Source organism: Lepidochelys kempii, chromosome 14, assembly GCF_965140265.1.
Source record: "Lepidochelys kempii isolate rLepKem1 chromosome 14, rLepKem1.hap2, whole genome shotgun sequence".
Classification (NCBI taxonomy): Eukaryota; Metazoa; Chordata; order Testudines; family Cheloniidae; genus Lepidochelys; species Lepidochelys kempii.
The window spans coordinates 3,896,542-3,923,046 of record NC_133269.1 but is presented as its reverse complement, the minus strand read 5'-3'; the positions used below and the strand labels follow the sequence as shown (position 1 = coordinate 3,923,046).

Here is a 26,505-nt window from a genome sequence, read left to right as displayed (position 1 = left end):
AATTCTATCTACCGTCCTGCCGCCCGTTCCCCTCGCTTCATTAGGCCCCTCTGAAGTTCTTCATGCTCTCTCCTGTGTCCTGCACATTTTGTCACCTCGCTGTTCCCCCCGTTTTCCAGCCAGTGCCAGGATGCCCTGTCTGTGAACCTTTAGTGTGTCAAAAACGGAGCTCCAATTCCGACCCCTTTGCTGCTGGTCTCTTAGCCAGAGTCTGAGCCAGCCGAATCTACTGCACTGAGCATCTCTTAACGACAAGAGTGGAATTCACTCGGGGGAGTTACACCCGGCGAGGAATTTATCCCGAGGTCACCACTGCTCACGAAGGGCTCTGCCCATATAGAGGTAGCATCACCAGGCACAAGATTGGAAGGTCCTTGGGGCAGGGCCTCTTTGCTGTTCTGTGTTCATATGGCACCTAGCGCAGGGGGGCCGCGGCCTCGGTCAGGCGCTACTGTCATAACCAGAATTAAGAACAATGACATCTGCCCGCCGTGGGCCGTGAAGGTCTTTGGGCCCTGGTGGATTCTTCAGGGCACTCCAACTCCGGGTACAAAAACTCACCCACCAACGGAGACAAGAAGGAGGGTGCGACTTACATGCCACCTGGACTTCTGTCTGCCTTTGCAAGAGGGCCCCCATCCGATTGCGGACGATGCAGCGGTAGATGCCGGCATGGGTGCGGTCCAATGATGTGATCATGTACCTAGAGGGAGAGAGGGAGAGGTGACTAAATAGATACAGACACGCAACTGATTAGGTACGCTGGGAGGCCAACCACAATCTGTCATCTCAGCCAAGAGACTAACCGAGTTCCCACTACCTTTAAATCTCTCTGTGCAGAACCACAACGATCCAGGCACTTAGCTATTGATGTGCCTCGCTGCAGTCGCTCATCAGGTGCCCGTTACTTCTCCAAAGCCAGACCACAGATGTCCCAACCCATGAAAGAAGCTGGAGGGGTGGGGGAAGGGAGGGAAAAAGAGAAAGCCCCCTGCTGGCAGCCAATGGTATTACAGGAACACAGCCTGCAGGATATATTTGCATTTTTTACCCAAGATGCTTTGTGGAGCATAGATCCATCAGTGGCTATTAGCCAAGATGCCCAGGGACACAAGCCCGTGCTGCAGAGATGACCCTAAACCTCTGACTGCGAGAGGCTGGGACTGGGCAATAAGGGGATGGATCAGTCAATAAATTGCCCTGTTCTATTCTTTGCTTCAGAAGCACCTGGCACTGGGCACTGTCAGAAGACAGAAAATTGGGTGAGATCAGTGGTTCCCAACCCGTGAGCACCTTTCACGAAAATATCAAATCTCGCAAACCCCCTCCTGAAAATGAATATTGCCAGGGATTTTCTCCCTTACCTGAGCATAAATTATAAAAGCAGTGATCTTGGAAATAATTTGTTTTGTTTTTTTTGACACGCTTGTTACACACTATTATTACATTATTATTGATCATTACATTATTAATTTTATTACATTATGAAAACGGCAACACTCTTCCAAGATCTCACTTTTGTAGCTCATATCACTTCGATTAAGCCTACATGTTTCATCCAGGAGTACAGACGTGAACCAGCACAAAGGTATTTAAGAAGCCAACCCAGATAAAGAGTTCCTCCCACAAGCATTCGGGTCTTGAGCAGTCCAGGCAAACAATGCATGACTACAACAAAACTTAAACTTGTTCTGCCAGGAAGTCATGGTCCCGGGGCTTGAGCTGCCGGGCCCTGGTGCCTGGGGTCCCTAGGGACGGCTCTGTCTGCCATTACAGAATTTTTTTTCCCGAGAACCCCCTGATACATTTCGCGAACTCCAGTTTGGGAACCACTGGGCTAGATGGACCCTTGGTCTGCCCCAACATAGGCACCATCTTTATGAGTTGCTGACCCCTGCTCTGCCCCCAAAGGCACCCCGCCCTCACTCCTCCCTCTCCCCCCCAGTGCCTCCTGCACGCTGCTGAACAGCTGATCTGCGGCTGGCGGGAATCGCTGGGAGGGAGCATCCACTATTTTTCCCTGTGGGTGCTCCGGCCCCGGAGCACCCAAGGAGTCAGTGCCTATGTGACCCAATTTGGCCGTTCTTATGGGCTTTGCAGCCACGTGGCTGCCCTTGCTCTAACGCATACCCTAACGCATGCCTTTCAAAAGCAACCACGCCAAGTGTGGGATGGGAGAAACCTCTTGCTGCGGTGAAATTGGCACCCTGGTGCAGGATTCGGCACTCCTCACAGTACAGGACACAACGCAGACATGCGTTGCGTACGTATTTCTGCCAGGAAACACGAGCAGTGTTCACTAGCTGCCCCACTGCCCGTGTCCACCTGTGGCAGGGATAGGAGACGATTCACATGATGGAGAGGCAGCAGGCTGTCAAAGGTAGAGACGTCTGGAGGGGCTGTCCCAGAACTCCTGACCTTTGCTTGCAGCCTCTGAGCTTCACAGAGGCCAAACGAATTCCCGACAAAGCGCTGCTCTGAGTCACTGGCACCCGGCTGCACAGCTCTGACCCCCAGCAAGGACCCAGAGACCTTCAGGTCTATTCTGGGCCTTGGGGAACAAGCATCCTTGGCCCTGCTGACCCCACGAGGGAAGGGGAGAGAGCTCAGGGCTCCTTCCCCCACATTCTGGACTGCAGCCTTTAATGCATGTGCTTTTCCCTTTCACTGCTGTGCCGTTAATGGCCACACCATTCCCACACCTACCACTCAGCACGGCGGGGGAGTCTGGAGCTTGTGTGGGCCCCTTGCCTGGGGGATCCCCGCCCAGGTCTGGGGCCAATGCTGGGAGCTGGTGCCACGGGTCAATGCATCACACTAGACCTCCAGGCATCAGATTAAAGCGAAGCAAAGTCCCAGGGGCTGTCTCTGAAAACAACCCTGTTCTGCCCCCTTTCCGAGGGGACCCCAGGTAAGGAAGTGGCTGTAAAGGGTTGAGCCGTGCCATTCGCTAGGCGCTCTTCAGAGTCTTTCTTGGCTGACTTTATTACACTTTTACACTCGACTGGCCAGAGTTTATGCTCCTTTCTCTTTCCCTCACCAGGATTCAACTTCCTACTTTTAAAGGAGGATTTTTTGCCTCTAGCCGCCTCTTTTACTCTGCTGCTGAGCCCTGGAGGCATTTTTTGGCCCCTTGACTGTTCCTTTCTTATTTAGGGTCCATATTTCATTCGAGCCTCTATTATGGTGTTTTGAAATAGTCTCCATGCAGCTTGCAGGCATTTCACTCTGGTGACTGCTCCTGTTGATGGCCGTCTAATTAGCTTCCTCGTTTCCGTGTCGTTCCCTGTTTGGAAGTGAAATGCTACAGCGGTGGGTCTCTTTGGCATTTCCCCCCTACCAGGCTGTTAAATTTAGCACATTCTGGTCACTATTATCAAGCAGTTCAGCTGCATTCACCTCTGGGACCAGAGCCGGTGTGACACTTAGCACTAAATGAAGAACTGCCTCCCGCCCTGTGGGTTCCAGGACTAGCTGGTCCAAGGAACAGAATTTTTATCTCTGCATCCCGCCCTTTGACTCGATGCGTCTTTCACATACAATGCCAATCCCCCAGCAGCACGACCTCCTCTGCCTTTCCTGTCCCTTTTGTACCCTGGTATAACTGCGTCCCATGGATTATCCTCATTCCCCCAAGTTTCCACAAGGCCTCACTTCCTGCCAGGCACCCTACCTCATCTGTCTTAGTATTTCCACTCTAGCATTTTGACAGGCTGTCTGCAGCCAAAGATTCCTGTATGAAGGTAGCTCCAGCCCCTCGGCTAAGGCAGCCAGGAGAAACAACCCCCCCCCGTGGCCCAAGATCCAAGCCAAACACCGCAGGAACCCCAGAAGAGCGAAGTTCTGCTTGGCCAGTGGCGTTCTCCCTTTCCTGCCCACGTCCAGGGCTAGACGGAGGTTACAGGACCCCATGGTCAATGCTAGCTTTGCAGTCAGAGCATTGCTCTGAGCACAGCAAGCCCATTGCAGCTCAAAGAGAAGCGAGCCATGAGCCAGCGTGGCCATTCCTGGGGCCCAGTCCAGCTCCCCGGCATGACACAAAGGGAACCCAGGAGCTTCCCCTGGGGATGGGGAACATGGAGCAGCCTGGCTTCCCAGCTCCAGCTCTCGACGGGAGACAAGCTCTGCCAGCCTGGGGCAACAGGCAACTTCTCCAGCTCGAGCAGGGACGCTGCCAGGCATCGCTCAGACAAACTAGCTCTAGTCCCTGAAGCCCCACTCTTTGCCTGCTCCTCGGCCGAGCCGCTGTGCCGCCCCCTCTCGAAAGGCCCTCATGGCTCACTCCAGCCCACCCAGTTTGTGCCAACGTGACTCCAGTGCCTGGAGAGACAGGATGCAGCCTCAGCCGCTCCCAGGAGAGGGCCCAGTGAGGCTGCCGGGGGAGCAGGGCCGGCCCGCCCGGCAAGGTCACCCAGCCCGGCGTGGTTCTGATTAGTCTGGATCGAGCTGCACGCCAAGCCTCTTATCATCACCGCCACCCGCGGCTGCTGCGCTTATCTCTCCCTCGCTAGCCTCAGAAGATTATTAGGAGATAAGGAAAATAAATGTACATTGGCTCGTTTCGGCGCCCTTGGGCACGAGTGCTTACCTCCTCCATCCTAGCCAGGCCCCACTCACCCCAGCTTGGAATGGGGCGCCAATTCCCTGTGTATTTAACACTCATCCCCCCGTATTGAATCATGTGGGGATTACAGGGGCCCCGACCACGATCAGAGCCCCATGGCACACAGTCCCTGCCCCAAAGCGTTCACATCCTAGACCAGGCAGGAGGGGGACAGGGATGCACAGAAAGGGGGAGCGATTTGCCCAAGTCATGCAGCGGGGTGCGGAGCTAGGAACAGAACCCAGCTCAGCAGTGTCCCAGGCTAGCAGCCTGCCTACTAGACAACACTGCCCCTTAGCTTCAGCCCCCCGAGCTTGCAGGGTAAAGCAGCACCTCACTGTTGGAAGGCATGAGTGGCAGCCGGGGCATTAACCTCGGGGCTTCCTCTGGACTATTTTTCTTCAGAACAGAGAGAAACCGGAGACGGAGAGGAGTAAATAAATAAGGGAACCCAAGCCTCCCCCGTGAAATCCAATCAAATGCCGCAGACTGCTTTGATTCGGCTGCGTTTTGTCTTTTCGATACACAGTTTAAATTAAACTTTAATAACGAGAGACTAATGGATAGTCACTGCCTGAGAGACTAAAACCCCCTGCCCAGCCGCTGAGGGCGTCAGCACTGCCAATGCCCCCCATCGAGGCCCCCCACCCGGTCAGCTGGCACCCAGACAAGAGCTCGAGTTGAGCATCTCGCCCCCTGCGCGGCTGCACATGGAATTGAATCTGCCCCATGCGGTGGCTGCAGAATGGGAGCCGGGAGCCTTTGATGCAGCAAAGGGGAGGAGGGCGATAAAGGTTTAGCTTCAAAACCCCACAGAGATCTGGGGGGAGCAGCAGCCGCAGCGCTCTGCCGTGCCAGGGCTCCGATGCCAAGCAGGGGGCGGCTAAGGGAGTCGAAGAAGTGGCTGTTTCACCCCAAGGAACCTCTCAGGGGGCCTGAGATAACCTAGATGTGCCCTGAGCCACCCCTGGGTGCATCAGTGAGTTGATAGCTGGGAGAGGTAGTCATATCGTGGGGACGTGCTGTACAAAGCTTCCCCCACCTGCTCCATCTTTGATGACGCCCCTCGATCACAAGTGGCAAAATACCTCCCTGCCCCCTGTTCCACTCCTGGGCTTCAGACATACCCAGCTCTGCCAGGGCACCTCAATCCCGACCTGCAGCCCCCGGCTATGCCAGCTCTCGGCTCCAGACACACCCAGCTCTGCCAGGGCACCTCAATCCCGACCCGCAGCCCGCGGCTATGCCAGCTCTCGGCTCCAGACACACCCAGATCTGCCAGGGCACCTCAATCCCGACCCGCAGCCCGCGGCTATGCCAGCTCTCGGCTCCAGACACACCCGGCTCTGCCAGAGCACCTCAATCCCGACCTGCAGCCCCCGGCTATGCCAGCTCTCGACTCCAGACACACCAAGCTCTGCCAGGGCACCTCAATCCCGACCCGCAGCCCGCGACTATGCCAGCTCTCGGCTCCAGACACACCCGGCTCTGCCAGAGCACCTCAATCCCGACCCGCAGCCCCTGGCTATGCCAGCTCTCGACTCCAGACACACCCAGCTCTGCCAGAGCACCTCAATCCCGACCCGCAGCCCCCAGCTATCCCAGCTCTCGCCTCCCCACACACCCAGCTCTGCCAGTGTATCTCAATCCCAACCCGCAGCCCCTGACTATGCCAGCTCTGGGCTCCCCACACACCCAGCTCTGCCAGGGCACCGCAATCCCGACCTGCAGCCCCCGGGTATGCCAGCTCTGGGCTCCCCACATACCCAGCTCTGCCAGAGCACCTCAATCCTGACCCACAGCACCCCCTGATATTCCATTTGTGCACTGCACCCTCTTCACGCACATATCTCTGCCAACGCACTTCCTCATCCCCAGTGTGAAGCCCACCCCTGAAACGCAGTCGGCTCTGCTGATGCCCCTGAATCCCAGCCCTGGCCACCACACTGGACTGTGCTATAGGGCACAGGAGGCCTTCTGCTCAGGGGCACGCTCACTGCTGAGACCTAGCAAACTCATGTCACTCACCACCACAGCCTAGATGACTCCTCGGTCTCTCCATAATGACTGACAAGCCTGGAGGACCCCAGGCCTGCCATGGGCTATGAGTGCTGGGCCGTCTTCCTGTCCACGCTGCTTGACTGCCCTGGCCTTGGGAGCTAGCAGGGGATTTGCAGAGACAAGACAAGCACTGTCCAAGTGTGTCTGAGAGAAGGATCCTTGCGTATTTCAATCCCCTGCCGGCTCACAAGAACAGAGCAGAAAGGCAGATTGGAGCCAGGAACAGGCGCATGCCGGCCTGGTGTGCATGACTGCAAGCAGGCCCTGTGTCCTGAGAGCTGCTCAGCAGAGATACAAGAGCTAATCGGCATGGCTTGCCAGGCCTCTTCTCAAAAACAGGGCACCGCTGTTCCGAGAGCAGCCGTGCGAGTCACCAGCGTGTGCAAGCCACCACTGTGCTGAAATTCCACCGAGTCCCCTACCAGCCCCTAGGTGGCAGTGTAGGACCCCCGTTGGGCCAGGAAACCGTTTCCTAAGCGCTCAGCTCTGGCTCTCCAGCGCAATGGACAGGCCAGGGGCCACCAGCGTCCTGCCAGCCCTCCCCCTGCCCCGCTTTCCACTGGCGGCCAAGCAAGCCCGGAGTTCCAAGCCCCAGCTTGGCTGGCCTCGTTAGCCCGAGCGGCTGCGACTCCCTGGCAGCCGTCACTGTCACCGGCTCTTCGGGCGCTTTGGGCCAGAGGGAGCACCGCCAGGCCCCTGCATTCCTGCAGCACCTCCCTTTCCACAGCACACAGCTGTCCCCCCGCACCCCCAGATGATCACAGCGCTCCCGGCTGGGCCAATCCCAGCATGCCTCTGGTGGCAGCCGCCCAATGCAGCCACCTCTGGGGTGGAGGGTGTTAACCCACTGGCACACATCGCGCTGCACAGGAGCGAGCTGAGCCTCAGGACTTGTCAGCCCAGGCCCCGGCTGACAGGTTATGAGCTCAGCTGGGTGGCGGTAGAACCGGGCTGGCTGAGTGATTGCTCCTCCCCCTGCCCGGTTCCTGTCCCGATCGCTCCTGATCCCTTGCTCCCGACTCCTGCTCCAGCCATTAGGCCTGCCTTGCCCACGCCTCGCTCAGGACGCCACCATTCTCCCGCCTAGGTGGGGCTGGGGTGAGGGTCATCGGGGGATGCATCCCCCTCCCAGCCCTGGATCTCCTGCTGTGCTGAGCGGGGGCAGATGGCTCACTAAGGGGGAGCTGCTGATCCTGCCCCCCTGCCCCGGCCTTGTCTCTGCCTCACGTTTTGTCGTGGCTCAGTTTTGTCGTGGTTTGGAGAGACACGGTGAGCGAGCGGCATCCAGGAGAGAAGCAGGCGAGCCCAAGTCCCCCCAGCCCCGACCCCCGCTGTCTGGGCCAGTGGCCAGCAGTCCCTTGGGCACTGTGTAACTGCCCCCATCCTCCGCTTCCCCCCAACAAGGGCCGGCTGTCACTGGCCACTGCTGGAAACGTCTGACCGAGCTGTCCCGGGCAGGGAGCTGGCAGAACAGGGCCGGGGGGCAGGATAAGCCCCAGGGGGGAAAACGCCCTCGCCCCCGGCAGGTGTTTGCAGTGTGACAGTGTCCAGCAGTCCCCCAGAAGGCCTGTGTGCCCCACTGGGGTCCAGAGCCAGGGCTGGGCTCTGAGCGTCGCTGGGGCCAGGGCACGAGAGAAGAGCTGGGTGGAGCCTCTCCTGCCTGACGCCAGCCTCGGGGAGATCAGAACTGGGCCCCACCAGTGAGGGCTTCCCTGCTCCCCTGCCCGAGCGCCCGGCTTCAGAGCAAAGCTTCCTGGAGCGGGTCTGGAGCCTGCCCTCTGGGGCGGGCACAGCGGGGCCGGCAGTGCTGTTCGAAAGACAAAGAGGTGCCAATATAAAAGAACCGGCTGAGCCCTATGGCCTGTGCCTGACCCTGCAGGGAGCACGCCTGGTGCCCGGTGGAAGAGAGTCCTTCAGTGTCACGCCCGATATCGACCAAGATCCTGACTGGCTTTCAACGAGAGATTTCAATTCCGCCGAGCTGTCAGGAGCCGATGCGGACACCAGAACTAATGGGCAGACTCTCCTTGCACTGTCCTCGGTAATAAATCTCACCCGCACCCCCAGCGCCGGCGTAGAGACACACACGTGCTCAAACCCACACACAGACATGGAGCCACGGACAAGCACACATATGTATGTGCCTACCCTGGGGCCCAGAAACACACACGCCAAGGCCTGGCACACCTCAGAACAGACCCAGGTGTGTTTCCTTACACAGGTGCACGCACACGCACACCCATCCACATGTACACAGACGCAGCTGTGTGCTCGTACCCCCTCCCTCTGCTCACTCGCCTGGAGCTCTGTGGACCTGGACCCCATGCACCTCTCACTCCCTCCCCATGGGAAACAATGGGAGGTCGCGGCCCGGCAGGGCTGCCGCGCAGGCCAGCAGCGCCAGGGGGAGATATGCACCCCAGGGACCCGTGCGTGTGGCTTGGCAGACCCGGTGCTGTCCCCTGGCTGAGTCACACGCAGACAGCTGGGCCAGACAAGCGTGGGGCTGGCGGGAGGAGGGCGAAAGGGGCAGGGTGCTGCGGCTGGCCCAGGTCTGCAGAGGACGCTATGCCCTGGTGGAAATTAAACAGGGTGCCCAGGGATTTGCAGCCACCCCAGACCAATGACACACCCTGCTGGCCCACCCGCAGCCTGGTGCTGAGACGGCCACATGCATGAGCTGGGCACAGAGGGAGCTGGCAAGACTGGTGTGATGCAGGGGCAATGATACACAAGGGCACGGGGGCAGCCAGGCAACCCCAGGGGTGTCAGCCGCCCCCACGTGCACTCCTCATCTGGGGACAGCAGCGAGATCCCATGGGACCAGCGTCCTGCTCAGAGATGCAGAAGGGCTGGCGACCCTCTGGGCTTCTCTCTGCCCTACGTCTGGCTGGCATTGGCAACATGTCTACTTCAAACTGAGCTCCCGCCGGGCTCCAATCTGCGAGTGCTGCGTCCGTCTGGAATTGACCAACCAGTCAGAAATGGCCCACGCCCCCACCCGTGAGCAAGTGAGCAAGGCTCATTGGGGCGGAGCACACACTGCACCTGCACCTCACCGCAGCGGGACTGCCAACCCCCCGGGCACAGCGTACGGAAGAGACAGCGAGCGCGTGATACTGCAGTCGCACGCCGACTTGCAGAGAGCAAAGGGCGGGAAAGCTCGCGGGGACTCGGCAGCTGCATTCCCGGCTCCGACACTGTCTCACTGTGTGACCTGGGGCCATGTCCCCGTGCCGTGCCTCAGTTTCCCATCTGTAAAAGGGGGATGAGAATATGCCCTGTTGCCTTAAGCAGACTGTGCAGGGCTCAGAGCTTGCTAAGTGCTCGGTAAATAAACAGGAAGGGCTGAGTACCACACGTGCTTCCTGAATTGCTGGCTCACCCAGAGGATCAGATCACGTTGGGCGTGTGGGTAACCCTCACTTGTCTGATCCCCAGCAGCGCCCGTTACATGATACCTGGCCTTGCATCATGCCTGGTGCACATGCAGCCTGCTCACAGAAGTGCCCTCTGTGTAGGCACAAGCATAGCCATGTCTGTAAATGCACAGACAGACACAAAACTCTTACGATGCTTCACCCCACCGAGTCTGTGCTGTGAGCTGGGTGTGTCAAATTGGTCCGCCAACCCCCGGAGCCAGGGCTAGAGACTCATTTGAATTCAACCTCCCCGCTCACACCCCTGCTGGCCTTTTCTATCAAATGAGCAGCATGTCAGTGTCTCGGCCTGCCAGGCTCTTTGCCTGGATTCACCGGCACTGTGGAGTGCATCAAACACCTCGGAGCCGTCACCTTGGGCCTGCCAGGGGAGAATGAAGAGATCCTGAGCTAGGTCCGTGACGCGAGACACCCCTGCAGGCCCAATTAATGGGCCTCTTCTCCTTGCCACCAGAGGCAAAGGGGCCATTAAGGAGCCGGCCTGTTTTGCACACCTGAATGGATGGAAATCGCCCAGAGAAAGGAAACAAATTACTCAGCACAGCTTGGCCTGCAGTTATTAACCAAATCAGAGGAGAGACTTTGTTCTCCACTGCTGGCCTTCCGTAAAGGCTTTTATCTACTTTGGCTTTAATTTTGTTTCCTTTCTGATCTCCCTTGGCATTTAGAGGATCGTTACTGAGTGCAGGTGGCTGCCTGACAAAGGGCCAGGGCTGTCTTCACGGGGACGCGAATTAATCGGGGATCACAATGCAGTGGTGGGCAGCTCTGCAGTTATTAAGCAGGAAGTTTTGTTTATGGTATAAACCCTTAGGAGCGTTTGGCACTGAAACCAGCCCCGTCGTGGCACGGCCTGTCCTCCGTCACAGCCTGGTTTGTTGCTGCCACGCTGCTCACGAGCACTGGGCTGGGGCAAACCGGTTTGTTATTGTAGGGTCACTCACAGGGTGGGGAGAAACATGCTGGTTTCTTCTTGTACGGTCACTCACAAGGGTGGGGATATACACAATGGTTTGTTATTGTAGGGTCACTCACAAGGGTGGGGAGAAACACGCTGGTTTCTTATGGTGCGGTCACTCACAAGGGTGGGGATATACACACTGGTTTGTTATTGTAGGGTCACTCACAGGGTGGGGACAAGCGCTGGTTTGTTATTGGAGGGTCGCTCACAGGGGCTGGGACACACGATGGTTTGTTATTGGAAGGTTGCCCATACGTGCCGGGCTGCTGGCATTGATTTTCCGGGCTTTTCAGTGATAGAGAGAACGTTGTTTCTGAGCGGAATCCATGCCTACAGAGATGAATGGTCCGGGCTGTGCAAACGGGACCGATGACCGAGAGTTAGAAGGAAAAGCCAAGCCAGACTTCCAGGCCCAGGGTTCAGGAAGGGAGCTCAGCCCAGGGAGGGAGAGGTTATGCAGGTGGCTTCGTGGCTTTTCTGAAGCACCAAGCCAGAGCCCCTGAGAGCTGCAGTGATAATGTGACATGGCGATGGCCAAGCGATAGCGTGACACTGAACCCTCCCCGTCTATCTATCCAATGTGATCTAGCTCTGCGTAAACCCGGCACCACTTGACACCCTGATGGAGAACGGCTTAATTAAGTCCCCTCACGTGTCCATCACAGACAGCTAATAGGCCTGAAAGCTCAGTGGCTGTCCAAGCCCCCGGAGCTGTCACCGCACTGCTACTCCCGGGGTTCAATAACGCTGTTTTAAATCCCATTGGCCATAGGCTAAACCAAATCAATCCACGCAGTAGGTCTTTTCTTCCAGGCCTGGGAGAATGACGCTGCATCCAATGCCGGGGCAGCAAAGGCCAAGGGGCAGAGAAAAGGAACGGCCCCTGAGCTGCCCCAGGAAATCCATCTCCCAAAGCCCTTCCCCTCCAAAAGGGGTTTGGAACCGGGGTGACCCACACCTGCTCCCCTGGGCGAACCTGCTGGCAAAACAGCCCCTTCTGCCCAGGGGAGGAGACGTGGGGATTTCTAGGCTCATCTGCTTTGTTGGTTCGGGTGGGAGATGCCCTTGTGGGCTCCTTCCCCAGCCCTCTCCTCCCATGAAGATGAAACAACTAGAAACAGTGGCTAGCACTTCCTTCTGTGGCAGCAAATCCGATGCAAAGGCATCTGGGCTATTTTGGGGGGTGGCCGCCTGACCCAAGACATCACCCGAAGCTCATGTCACTTTATTATCATAGGGTCACTCACGAGGGCTGGGCTGCAAGTGCTGGTTTGTTATTGTACAGCACGGGTGCTTACGAGCCCTGGGATGCTAACACTCCCTTTGTTAGCGTAGGGTTGCCCAGGATCGTGCAGGCTGGTTTGTTATTGAAGGGATGTTTAATGGCTTATGCCACTGATTTATTTTGGGGGGTGAGGGGACGTCGCAGCTGAAGCATCTGCTTTAGCAAATTAAAAACCAGAACGCCGCAAGGTCCAGTGACGCTTTCAACACAAGCCACGGTAAGCAGCAGCTCAATAGATTTGGGATCGCAGAGCCTTGGCACAGCCCCTTTGATTAACACACTGTATAACGACTAATTAATTCTACAGGGGGACGTGTACGAGAATCGTTATTGTGTGATCAGGACATGGCAAGAGAGCATTAAAACACACTTAGCAAGATTTACCAGCTCCCCACATGCAGAGAGCCGTGGCCAGCCCCAGCCGAGGCCTCACTCAATATGTTTTTAACCATCCCCCTGGTATTTAATCAGCTCATGTTAACGGCATTATTGAATCTCAATTAGCTCCTGATTGGAGAAAGCTGCATTTTGACACATGAGGCCAGAGCCATCCTTGGCGGCTCCTGCAAAGAGTCCTTTTGCTGTGGTCAGGGGAATTCCAGTAACTCCAGCGGCCTTGTAAATCGCCAGCTCAATTGGTCCGGCTAGAACAATAAGCTGTTTAATAATTTATGCACATGCATTAATCTGCTGGCTTCCTACGGCGCGCAAGGGGCGGAGAGCCCAGCCACGTCGGGCCGGAGAGAGGCACAAACAACAAGACGGCTATTCATGTTTCAGTATCTAAGAGGGACAGAGCCAAGGTCAGGGCAGGAGGCTGGGAACACGTCCTACTTTCCTCCGCTGCTGGGGTGAGTGCCTTCCTGGACTGCTGATCCAAACTCACGAATAGACACTGGATCTGTAACCCCAGCTCTTCCACGGACACCTCCCCTCCCCATTAACCAATCAACACGCACAGCTTGGCTATCCTACAATAACACACGCAGCCCCGCCCTCCAGAGCAACCCTACAATAACATACCAACCTGGGTAGGTCAGGGCTCAGGAGAAAACTGAAAATCAAAAAAGTGTCTCTTTCCAAATATAACCGGGAAACACCCCCCTAGGGCTTCCCATGATATTGGCCTTTTCAGTGTTTTTTAAACTTTGTTCCTCTTCTCCAGAAACAAATAATTCGATGGGGACACTGCGCTGCATGGACCCTCCTGCCAGCAATGGGGCTAGAACTCAGAGCCCCCTGCTCCAGAAGCACGCACCCCAGCTATATGAATCAAAGAAAAGTCTCCCCTACCTCGGAGGGGCCTGTCACACGCAGTAGAGCGGTCCCGATTGCCCCCAGTACAGGGCACTGGTACATACATACACGCGGCACTGAGCAGACCCTTCAAACGAAGTGACACCCAGAAAGGGCAGAAGCAGCAGCCTCCCACAGGGCGGGGGTGGGGACTCACCACTGTGAGTGGGGGGCGCCGGCGGGAGAAGTGACTGCAAACCCGCTGCTTCTCCAATCCGCCCCAATCCCTGGCCAGGCGGTGGCCACCTGGCTCACTGGAATGTGGGTCCCCACAGGCAGGGCAAAGCCTGACGGACACGGGTCCCCCACCCTTTCCACTCCTCCTTCCCGCTCTGGTTTAAATGTAAAGTTCACTGAACCCTCAAGAACCTTGCAGGGTTTGGGATGTGTCTGATTTTTAACTGGCTGCATTTCCCTCACCCCTGCGGTCAATTCCGATCAGACAGCCAAACCCTGAGCTCTCCGCTCAGCTCAGATCCCCACAGCCGGTGGCCATTTACTTGTGAGGCGCGAGGAAGGAGCCCAGAAACCAAACTGGGATTCTGCTCTCTGGTTTCAGCAGCCGATTCTTGCTCTCGCTTGCGTCAGCTTCGCACTGGTGCAAAACCACTGACTCGGGCAGAGCCGCTCCAGAGGGAAACCGGTGGGAGCGAGAGCAGAACTAGGCCCGTTTTCTTCCCAGCTTCCTCCGAAAAGGTATTACAAGAGCCAAAACGACAATCCTGTGCCAGAAAGAGAACCCGCGGGCATCTGGCCCGAGCGAGGCGGTGTGGGGGCTGTGGCATAGCAAAGGAAACCCAAACCAGAGCCTTGTGGGGAATTAGTCATGCAAAAATGTTTTGGGGGGTGAGCGATGTGTCTGACGAAGCTAATATGCAAGCCAAGGAGCTAATTAAATTTTCCTAGTCTCCATGCTTCTGGCAGAGGGCTTCTGGGTTCTTGGGAAAACGTGGGAAATCCTCTGGGTGGGCGCTGGAGTCCTGCACCAGATGTGGAGGGGAAAAGGGATGGAAGCGGAATGAGAATTTATTTAATAGAGGGAGAGGGGCGTGTGTGTGAGAGTCCGTCCGTCCTTCCATATTCTAATATATGCGCGATGTAATTTCAGAAGGGAGCAGGACTCAATGCAAACCCTAATACGACAATCTCATGTGATAAATTACCAGCTCTAACCAATCTGCATGTTAAATTTCTTGCACGAGAAATAAATATCCTCAATCCGCCAGAGAAGCTCTTTCCTTCGGAGGGTTTCATTGAAGACATCGCACGGCCTGATTTGCATGTTATGATTCCGTGTATGAAAAGAGCTCAGACTCCGGAGAACCCACAGGAGAGCCACACGCTGGAGAGAGAAACCGCAGAAAAATTTCTTAGCCCCGAGCCATAGGAGTGTGTGCGCACCGGGCTGGGGTAGAGAGAGTGCAGCACACAATAGGCAAAATCTTTCCAACTTCTCGGCCTCAAAACTCTCCGGAGACGCTGCGTTAAGCTGCCTTCTCCTTAAGGAAGGACGAAACCCTCCTCTGAGCTGTTTAGCTTTTCCCTGAGAGCCTCCCCAGGATTTTTCCAGACACATGCACCAGGCAGGTAAAAGGGGAGGGTGGGAGCTGACCTGCAGAGACTGGTGCACAGACACAAGCTAACCAGCACAGCGATCTTCTGTATCCTTGCAGCGCCCCGTAGGCCGGGCTGTTGGAGCCACAAGGATGAGCCCAGCACGCTTCATGGGGGAAGCTCGCCAGCTCTGCGCCAGGCTGATGCAACCCCAGGGCTGCGCAAGGAGGAAGGGCTCCCTGACCCGCATCCTTCCCCCTCGCCCTTCTCGGCACCTCCACAAGTCGCCCCCCTTTGCGTGCCAGGCCCTGACTGAGGCAGGGGAGAAGAGGGGGGTTACTATGGAAACGCCGGGGCAAAGCCGGGAGACAGGTTCTTTTCTTTAAAAAGAAAAAAGTGAACTTATTAGTCTTAAATGCCATAATGATTGAAAGGCAGCGCAGGAGCCCTCGCTGGGCTAATCAGCCTTCGTGCCCCCGCTCCTTCCTACTTCCCTGCTCTTTTCAATCGGTTTGAGGGCTCGGTGTATGCGGGGGGAGGGACTCCAGGGCAGTTGCACCCATGACGGGCTGCCCGCGACAGCACCCAGATCCGGTGCAAGGTGGGCAACGAAAGCAACGGAGCAGACGCCAGGCTGGGGGGCATGGCGCTTGCTTTGGGAATTAGTGATGCCTTGTTTGGCAAGAGCAACTGGAGCCTGGGCTGTCCCCATGCCAGGGCAAGGAGCCCCCAGCGCTGCAGCCAGCTGGCCAAGGGCTTTCCGGGAACCACCGTCCACCGGCTCCTTGCGCGGAGCCTCGGCAGACAGGCTGCCACTTCCTCAGACACTCCCTGCTCTTGGCGAGGGAGGAATCTGTCTTGCCAGGGGGCGGCATGGATGGGGTGTAGGCAGGGGCGGATGTAGCCTCCAGATTCAAAGGGTGCACTGTTCTAAACTCTTCTGGGGTCACGGACCTCCCTCCCCATGGGCATGGGGGGGTCAGAGAGGGCCTGGGCCTGTTGGGTCACTGCCCTCCCCAGGGGGATGGGGGGACTCTGCCCTGCGTGTGGCCAAGGGCTGCTTTCCTGTCCGGGGAGAGAGAGAGAGGAGATTGCTGGAGTGGTTAAATGGGAGACAGAGACAGGACGCCTGGGTTCCTGGGCCAGCCCTGCGACTGCCTCACTCTGCGAAGCTGGGCAAAGCCGTTCCCCTCTCTGTGTTCCACACAGAGCCTTGGGCCAAACCTAGCCCAGAGGGCGGGTGCAAAGGATAACAAGAAGCCAACCCAAATCCAGAACTCCCATCTCGCATCCAGGCATTTCTCACTGGGCAGGCAGCTGGCATCTTGGACACCCCAGTTTCACGGGGGCAGGCTGCCAGCTCTTTGGGGCAGGGACTGGCTTTCTGGCCTGGCCTAGCGCAACAGTGTCCTGGCTCGGTCTCGGGGCGATACGGTGACACAGACAATAACCAGTGTCTAGGGTGGCCATCAACTCCTAGGCTATCAGCCAACTCCTAACGCTCTGGCCTGCATCTCTGCTGACCAAGCCGGGCCTCCCGGGGCGAACGCCTGGATGGAGAGAGAGGATCGAGCGACAGAGCAACCAAGCCAGGAGTCAGCCGGTACTTCTCTTCTCCAGCTGTACCCAGGGCTGCTACCGGGCGACAATACCCCAAACTGCTTCCTTCCTGGGCTGGTGCCAAGACGGAAGGATCAAGGCACAGAGATTACTCAGCTGGCTTGGTAACCGGGCTGCCCTTGTGCCACTTTAAACAACTACAAATCAAACTGGGCACTAGTTCATAGCCCTGGCAATGGAACCGATCAGATAGTGAATAGCTATCAATGGCCAGCGCTCACCCCACCCTGTCGCTGTCTGCTGGCTCCCAGGTGCTCCTCTGGAGTCTGCTGTCAACACCTGTTGTGTCTCGTCTGAAACTCAGTGCTTCAGGGTAGAGACCTTGACTGGTGTTAGGCTTGAATCGGGCCCAGAGTAACAGGTCCCTGGGCCCAGCTCCTCAATGGAATTTTGGTGCCTAACTCCCCTTCAAATCAAGGTGCCTAAATACCTTTGGGGTCTGGGTCCTGCCCCCTTAGTGTACCGCAATACAAATAAATAATCATGTTGTGCATTTCGAAAGCACCTTCCACCCAGCGGCACCAATTTGCTTAACGATTGCATTAAGCCCCACACCCTCCGACTGGAACCCCTTAACAAGAGGGGAAACTGAGGGCGCAGAGGAAAGCCAGGGACTTGCAGAGCCAGGATTAGAACCCAGGAGTCCCCTGTACTAAGCATTATAACAGCAGACTCTACAATCCAATTACCTTTCTCCTGATGTACCTGAAGGGAAAACACTCTCTCCAGATGCGGCAAAATTCACTGTTAATTGTGAAAAAACTTCACTGGTAAAGCAATTGATCCGAGCAGAAACCCCGGCTAGTGAAGAGAAGCACTAAAGATGATAAACAATTTTGACCCGCGTAATTACTTTTTTCCACCCTGAAACTGGTATTTGCTGAACAACCGTGAGTGATTTTCCTGTTACGAGGGCTGCACAGTGCAGTAATTGTGCCATTAGGAGCGAGCTATTGGCAGGGCTGGCTGAGCTCGGCTCCGGAGAAAGGGGAAAGAAAGCCGCAGCATTGGGTTTCAGGTCACATTTCAGCATCGCTGCTAAGCCCCAAAGCATCCCAGTGGGAGTGACCGGCTGGCAGCCGTATGGTGCATGCTGCTTGACTTACAGTCCCTGGCGCTGTACATAGCCGGAGCACGCTGAACGGACCAGGTAGAGCATATTGCTACGCAGGCTAGCTCTGCCCCGGCGGGCTGCCTGATCAGTCCGATGCTGAAAGTAACAGCCACACAGCTACACGGCTCTGGCTTGTCGCTAGGCCCCTGGCAAGCCAAGGGGTGCAGCCACCCACGGGATGTTGGAAAGAGACCGCCGGCCTAGTTTGGTGCTTGATTTTGTAACCTGTAATGACGTGGCGGTGGGTTGCCTCTCCATTCGCCACTCCCACCTGATGTGTAGCAGAGACCCAGGCAGCTCCACATCCTTCGCCCCGGTGCTGGGAAGAGCTGCCGAAGCAAACCCACTGCAATGACCCAGCCATGCTGGGGCCCAGGGCAGTGAAGGAGAAGATGGGTTTCCTGGGGGCAGTGAAGGAGAAGTGAAGGGTTTCAAGGGGCGCACACGGGGGGCCTGCCTTGTTCCTTTTGCACCAGGGCCCGCAGCACAGACGGATGGCGGGTGCGAGCTCTTCCAAGCCTAAACTGGCAGCAAAGAACGAAACTGCCGGAGCACTGGGGAGCGAGACGCTCTGCAAGGCCAGCCGGGCCCAGCGGCAGCTCCACGGCGTCGATCCACTCGCCCGCTGGAGAGGTGCCCATGGCCGCACCCCGGCGCAACCCTCCCGAGGGTCAGAGAAAGGCGGGAGCCCTTGGCATAAAGGGATCTCCCAGCCCTGCCCTTGCATCCAGGCCAGCCCTACTGTCCCCAAGGACAAGTCCATTTCTAAACTCGTTAGCAGCTAATTACTACCGCCCCTCTGGCTGGCACCGTGCCACCTACATCTTTATTAACCTTCCATTTAGGCCCATCACAACTAATTCTGGTGCTTCTGCTTCCTCACCAGCAGCCCCCCACTTCCAGACAAGAGGCCCAGACCCTCGCCTCAATGGCGTCCGTCTCCACGGAGACTCAGGCGGCACCAAGCTGCCGAGGGCCGGCTGGGCCCGAGCGGCTAGAGAAGAGGGTTAGAGTTAGGCAGTGATTTGCTTCATTAGCTGCAGATCGGCGGGTTGACTTGTTTGCCTTTCCCCGCAGCACGTGGTTGTTTTCTCTCACAAGCCTCTGGCTGGAAGCTGGATTGGGGAATCTGGAGCCTTCTCAAAAAACGGCCACCTTTGCACCCAAGAGACAACCGTGACCGTCACACTTACATGAAACCTTTCAGCCAATGATCTCAAAGCGCTTCAGCAATATGGGCCCTGCTCGTATATTACAGATGGAGAAACTGAGGCCCAGAGCTAGACGGTGACTCTCCCGTGGCCACCCAATGAGTCAGTGGCAGACCCGGAAATAGAACCCAGAAGTCCTGACTACCAGTCCTTTAATTACTAAACCACGCTTCTTCCCAGAGCCAGCAAGCAGACCCCCAGAGCCCCACTGCTCTAACCACTAGCCCCCACTGCCCAGCTCAGTGGTGGGAATAGAACCCAGGAGTCCGGACTCCAGGTCTCCTATGCTAATCAGGAGGCCACGCTGCCTGTAGTAAACCCAACCCACCCACTCTCGGCACCGGGACACGACAGTGGTGGATGCTGCAGGGTGCATTTGGGGCGGCCTTGTCCCCGTGACCTCAGCACCCCCTTTGCAGACTCTCCTCCACAGACTGTGCACGCCGCCCCTCCACCCCCACCCTGTTCTTACTCGGGTTCCCACAATCCAATTTAATGGTTGACATTTTGCATTATTCCCGCAGCAATGGGGACCACGTTTTGCTCCTGGCCTGAGAGTGCTTCAGCTAATCTGGGCCCCTCTTCGGGCTCCCCATTCCTCATCGCCAATGGGAGATCTAACGTAACTCTCATCAAGACATGAACTGTGCCACCCGCCGGGCTTAATGACTCCTGTTTTCACCGACACCTCTGGCCTGGAAACGGAGGGGTTTCCACACGCTGGCCAGTCCAGCTTGTACCCTAGAGCACTGAGAGCCTTGATGTCATGTGGGGCCAAATCCAGCCATGGGGTAAAGGAGGCATCAAATTCAGTGGCCTGGCACTTGCTTACACTAGGCCTGCAAGCCCCATGTGCTGAGACACGGGAGAGCAGCTCCCCTGGCCCAGAACACTGGACGACCAGCTGGTGGGGGTCAGAAAGGGTCCTCTCCCCTGGGCACGCTGACCCACCAGTCGAAGATGGCATTGGTACGACTGACCACGTGCATCGCAGGCAGGGGCAGCAGCATGGTCCAGCAGAAAGGGCAGAGGAGACCTGGCTCCTAACTCCAGGCTCTGTCGCTGACTTGAGACTCGTCGTCGGGTGCCCGGGCCTCCGTTTCTGCCGTGGTTAACTGAGGAGAGGGAAGCCTGCGGGGAGCCACAGAGGTACGGCTAGTTATTAGAGCGACGATGATGGTTTTCACTTTGCATCAGGTGCTTGTTTTCCAATGTGTCCAGGTCACCAAGGGGCAAGACCGTTGGCGTGACATCCTCAGCCCAGCCCTGCTCTCCTGACACCTAAAACCTGGGAAACCCGGCCACAGCCCTGTGAAATCCAGAGAACGTCCCCATCACTCCAAGGGCTCGCGGGCCGATGCAGTCAGGGAGAGAAAGATGGGGCCATAACTGAAGGGGTTAATCCCCCCTGACCCTCTTGGGAGTTGGACCCTGGCAGCCAGAGAGTCCTTGGAGAAGTGGCTACGTCAGCTGCCCTGCCTTTCCACGCCAGACAAGTGACTGGCTGCCGTTTGGCAAAGTGAAAAGGTTTCCTTCCTCCAGCAGCTCAGAGGCACTCTCTCTCCAGTGTCCAGCTGGTGCAAGCAGGCTGAGTAACTTGGACAAGGCCCTGGAGAAGGTCTAATCTTTATTGTTTGTCCCTTTCCTTTCCCTCCCTCCCACCCTGGCATCACATCTCCCCATCCCTCTCCCAGCCAGAGGCTGGGCAAAAACCCATTTTCATTTCTGTACCTTTCGATGGATAACAGTGACGTTTATTCTTAAGCAGGTTTATTTTTTAATTTTTATCAATGTAAATTTTCACAGTTGTGGGAAATTATGGGGTGGGGATGTCAGACAATGGGGAAGCCGGGCAATTATTTAATGACAGTAGACTTGAGATTCAAAAAGTTAAAGGTCTCTAACAGTGGTTTTCAACCTGGGGTCCACAAACTATGTCTAACATTCCCCAAAAGGGTCTGCACCCTTCATTGGAAATTTTTTTAGGGGTTCGCAAATGAGAAAAGGTTGAAAACCACTGCTCTGTAACCCTGAAAACACAACCTGTCATCATCCCGTGTCAGAACACACAAAGGAAGTAGCCTTAAATCCAACTCGAACGAGTTCTCAGGCAGCATTTGCCTTACTTTGCCTAGCTGTAAATTTCACTTCTCCTTGATGGACCTATTGGTTTGTGGTGAAACGGACATTTTCTGATATCCCGCTAACCCTTCCAAGCCTCCCTAGCCACGTGACCCTTTCCCACGGGGAAAGGCCTCGATTCCCCCTCCCCATGCCACTAACAAAGATAGGACGACACCAGCTTGGTTCTCAGCGGAGGCAGCCCGTATCGAAATGCCCCGCAGCACCTACGCTGGCCAGCGGGGCGGCGCTGCGGGCGAGGGGGCAGCGAGTGGCTCTGCGTCCCGGTCTTGCACAGTGCAGCTGTTGCGGGACTTTCCAAGAAGACGGAAAAAGCCCCCTTGACATACTGCCCCACACCATAACACGTTAATCAGGAGCCTGTTTTCTGTCTTCTCCTTTAAGAGCTGCAATGGCTGGCTCCTTTCCAGGCTGATCCGTGTGCATGCCACAATCCCAGCCCCAGCACCTGTCACATGAATAAATAAGCCCACCTTGGAAACACCGCCACAGCAGCTGCCAGATAAGCTGTCGGGTCGGCCTCCACCTCAGCGCTTCTCTCGCTGCCCTGATTCATCGGCTCCCCATATTGCTCACCACACCGATCCCCAGCCCCCCACAGGGACCCAGAGATCCACCCCGCCCACAGCCCCGCCGGCTTTTCTGTTGCCTCCCGGATGTTTCAGCATCGAAGGAGAGTTTATAGAAATGCACAGGTGGCAGAGCAGCAAACCCAGCCTGATTCTAGCTCCCAGCTCTAGCCCTCTGTCTGGGAGTCCACACCCCCGGTCGGGACACTCATCTCGCTTCCCACTCCAACAGTGCCCTCAAGTCCCCATCTTGGTGCCTCCCCTGACTGGTCAGTCCCCTGAGTCGGCTGTGCTAAGCGTCTTGGTGGGTTTGCCCCAGCTGCCCGCGGGGTGTGTGTGTGTGTGTGTGTCTGTCTGTCTGTCTCCTGGGCCTGCGGGTTGTCAGAAGCCCGAATGGGAGCATTTGTACCCACAGATCCCTAGCTCCCTCAAACTGGCAGCTGTGTTCCCATGACTGGCTGCAGTGTAGGGGGCTCCCAAGAACCCTGGGCTCTGCTGCCCTGGACAGGCTCCCCCCCCCACTCCACGGGGCTGCTGCGGGCATCACGGTGGTGCCTCCCTCCCAATTCAGGGTGCAAGAGCTGGGGCGGGCGGGTCTGTTCTCACAGCAGGGGGCAGGGAAGGCTGAGGCGTGTGACGGGCTGCGTGTGAAACACCCACACGTTGTGCTGGTTCTTCCTCACCCACCCGGCCCCCACTCCACTGGGCAGCACCAGCTTCACTCTCGCCCTCTCACTGGCAATTTGTTCTATGCTTGTTGGCTTAGTGAGTGACACCCCCCTCCCCTGCCCTGCCCCAGAGAGTCACTGCAAGCCAAGTCTGGAGGGTCTTACGCTCGCTGCAGGATTGTGGCTAAGGCACTGGGCCAGTATTTGGGAGCTCTGGGTTCAATAGCCAGCTGCCTCTGTGACTGCAGGCAAGACCCTTTGCAGCTCTGTGCCTCAGTTTCCCTATCTATAACATGGGGAAAATGACACTTGCCCAGCTCCAGGGGCTTATGTAAAGACAAAGTCATTAATGATGGTGCGATGCCCAGATGCGATGGTGATGGGAGCTGCAGAGACATTGTTCACTCAGGCAAATGCCCCAAGAGGTTAGCTGGAGTGCAGAGCCCAGGAATGGGCCCTGGGTGCAGAGCGACGGGGTGTGACTCTGGCTTTCCCAGAGCTCGCTGCCTGTCTGGGCACAGCAGGGAGGGGTAATTTGACTCTGAGTTTGGCATTTTTTCTTGCAACCCCAGAATTTCAACTGGAAAAATAAACCTCAAAGCAGAAGCCCACCCCAGCCGCCCTGCGCAAGGTGCCCCCTCAGTCTGCCTGCGGAGTGCTCCCACGGACATGCCAGGGAGCTCAGCAAACCTTCCCGCATGCCGGGTCCCGCTTTCAGCCTTGCAAGGAAAGCGAACGGCTCCAGACAGCTCCAGAAGGCAGATCCCACCCAGTGCAGCGAGGGCAGAGACTGGCATTCCTGAGCCTTCTGCTCCCACCCCCTCGGCTAACACAAAACAAAGTTACTTCCCTTCATAGCAGGCCGTGGGCCCAGCGGCCAACAATGGGGCCCTCAAGGCGACCGTCAGGGAGGGGATTTCACACGCGGGCCCATTGTCTGCAGTTCCCAGGGTCCTGGACCACTTAGGAGTTGCTACGGCAACGAGAAGCTTTTGGATTTGATTACTTGAAATGGGGAATGGCTTATCTAGGGCTGAATTATTGATTAAAATAGAGAGGATGACACACATGGAGGAGAGGGGGAGAGGCACCCGGCTTGATTTAAAGGTGAGCCTCGAGCGGCTGTGACTCCGGGCCAGTGGCTTTTCTTTCTGATTCCTCCCACCTGCCACGAGAGCCGGGGAGCTGGGAATAAAGCTGACAATGGTCCCCGGGGTCAGCGGGAGGGGCTATCATCGCCAGGCTGGAGGGGGTGGCGTTGCCAATCGCGGCGAAAGCTATCAATAATGGTCAAAGCACGGGACAACGTGAAGATGGCGAGCACCGGCTAAGTACACAGCTCTGCAATATTAGCATGCGGCGCTTTTCATCTTCAAAGCGCTCTGCCCAGCGTTAATGGATTAACAGAGCGGGGTGCACGCCGCACACAGATCTCACCGCCCAAATCAGTACCCAGCCCCCTGCCCCCGTTTGCTGTAGCCACCCGGGCAGGGGCTGTCTTTGGGTTACACGTGTGTCCGGTGCCTGGGGAAGCCACCAGGCGGATGCCCTGGCCCACGTGCTCTCCTGCCGGAGGCCCCAGTCCCTTTTCTCCCAGGCCTCAGCTCTGGATCTTCCAAATCAAACAGTGTGACATAAATTCAACAGGTCAATCCGATCCTCTCCCCTGACCAGGGGTCTTCTGTTGGAGCCAGCTCCTCGCCAGAATTACCCCACACTGGCTGCCTGCCTGCCTGTCAAAGGCCTCACTGCTTCCTTCTCCTTCCTAGCCTGCTCCCTGCAGGATCACTCTTTGCAGGCCACCTGCCTGAGCTGGCTAGAAACCCGGTCCCAGCTGCTCATGCAGGATCTACCAACTTGCCGCAGTTCTGCTGGGCTCCTGCTGGCTTTTATGAGGACCAGGTGATCTTCAAGTTATCACCGGGTCCTTGGCCTCCCAGTCTCAGTGGGCGGCAGCTGATCAGTCCCAGGTGGGGTCAGCCTGGGACAGCCTAGCACAGTGAGGGCCCCATCCCTACCCGTGGCTTCCAGGTGCTACTGCACTATAATATTTCAACATCCAGTGGGTTTCCCCATGCCCCCCCGGGTCCCGCACTCGCTCCCTGGGAACGTCTCGGCCAGGGGGTGGTGCTGGTCCGGGGCAGAGGGAGTCCACAGCCAAACTGCTCCTGGGAAACGGGTTTTAAACCCTCCTGGGAAAGCAGGGACCTCAGCAGGCCCGGCAGGCTCCGGTTCCTGCCCCTTCCCCCTTGACAAACATGCAGGCCTCTCCAGACCGTGCCCTGGGTGTGCTGCATGCCAGCAGGGTCGCCTTGGCCTCTGCCCACTGCGCAGTCCGCATGCCGCTCTGCCTGAGCACTCCCTCCCGACGCCGGCCTGCTCAAATCCGCTTCCCCAGACGCGGCAAGGCAGCCCTTGGCATGCTCAGCAGCGTGCGCCGACCCAGGGGCACCACACGCACGGCTCCTTCCCTCCCACCCAGATGGACCAGAACCAGGGGCCAGGCCTGAGGAACCTCGGGGGGAGGGAGCCACGTCATTTGCCTAAAATGTGGCCGATACCAGCTGCTCTCATCTCCTGCAGAGGGGCAGCCAGCTGAGACTACAAGTCCCAGCATGCAACACTCCCCCTTAATCCCCTGTGCTGGGCCAAGATGGAGCACTGAATGCTGGGACCTGTAGTCTCCCCAGGCCGCACTCCACGGTCAAGGGGACGGCAGCCACAGATCGCATTGGCATGGCATTGGCATGGGCTGCACCGTGGCCACCTCGTCCCTGTCAATCCTGAGTCCCTGCTCAGCCACCTCCCAAAAGCCCCTGCCACAGTGTTCACGGGGCAGCCTGCAGGGCAACAGGTGGGCAGACTGCCCCCAACGGGCACAAGCCAGAGACTAGACCGTAGCGTCTGGGAGAAGGGGGTGAATCTGGGAATTAACTGTCAATTCCCACAGGCCTCTTGGACACCCATGGCCAGCACAGGGCAGTTGCCCACGCCCCAGGAAAACCACCGCCGGCACCTGCCACCCTCGCTGCCCAGCGGGGCCCTTAGCAAGGGACAGGAGCTCGGAGAACAAAGGGGGACACGTCTCCTGCTACTCTTCACTTTTTCCTCAGCCCTGGCCCTTTAGCCGCTCTCCAGTGCCTTGGCTGTGGGGGCTGGTGCATCCCGGCACATCCTGGGGGCCCTGCCTGCTCCTCGATCGCTGATCAACCTACGGGGGCGGACGGCTGGCGACATTGTTAGCGATTTCCTGCCCTCGGGTGGATTGGGCCCAGGGATGTGGGGAGAGGGCAACGTCACTTCATCTTGGCTCCGAGCTTGTCCCTGCATCCCACCTCCCCAGCAAGCCACCCCCTCTGTGGGCCCAGACCACGGGGGAACTCGTCCGCTTCACAGGACACTTATGTGCCCTCACCTGGGGTCCCCCAGCGCCAGGCCAGCTCCCCTCGCTCCACCCCACAACAGCCTGAGCAGAAGAAACAGTCAAGACGCGGAAGCCTCCCCAGCGCCGTTGCTGAGGAAAGGTCCCGGCAGTTCCCCACCGGGGCAGGGCAGGGCAGGCCTAGGGGCTCGCTCACCTGTATTCCAGAGAGAACTTGGTCAGCTCCTTGTTGTTGTGAAGCCACTTGAACTCCAGGGGCCAGCTGCCCTCGGCCATGCAGGTCAGGACCAAGCGGTTCCCTTCCAGGTGGACCTGGCTCCGGACCGGCTCCGTTTTGAAATATGGCGAAACGTCATCTAGAAAGAGAGGCAAAGGGGGCAAAATGAAACCCACTGGATCCCCAGAGCACCCCACGGGGCCCCCGTCCCCTCTCACGGTGCATACACCTCCCCATGGTACCCACGGCATTGCAGGCGCCGGACACCAGGCCGAACAGCAACTGGTAGGAGTCACCCCCTCCCAAGGCCAGCCTCAGCCCCGTCAGGTGAGCACACGCCAGCCCAGCTGCCTCCCTGAGCCACTGGCAGGTGCCTCCGTTG

At 57.4% G+C, this 26,505-nt stretch overlaps 1 protein-coding gene across 3 annotated transcripts in view; it reads right to left on the bottom strand.

Moving 5' to 3' along the window:
* SDK2 (sidekick cell adhesion molecule 2) overlaps positions 1-26,505 on the bottom strand; it is a 172,010-nt gene that overhangs the window by 60,431 nt on the left and 85,074 nt on the right. For all 3 annotated transcript variants that reach the window (XM_073310176.1, XM_073310179.1, XM_073310177.1), the window contains exons 2-3: positions 26,103-26,262; positions 597-703 (exon numbers count right to left, since the gene is read on the bottom strand). In XM_073310176.1, the coding sequence (XP_073166277.1) occupies positions 597-703; positions 26,103-26,262 (267 nt within the window). The remainder of the gene's footprint in view (positions 1-596; positions 704-26,102; positions 26,263-26,505) is intronic.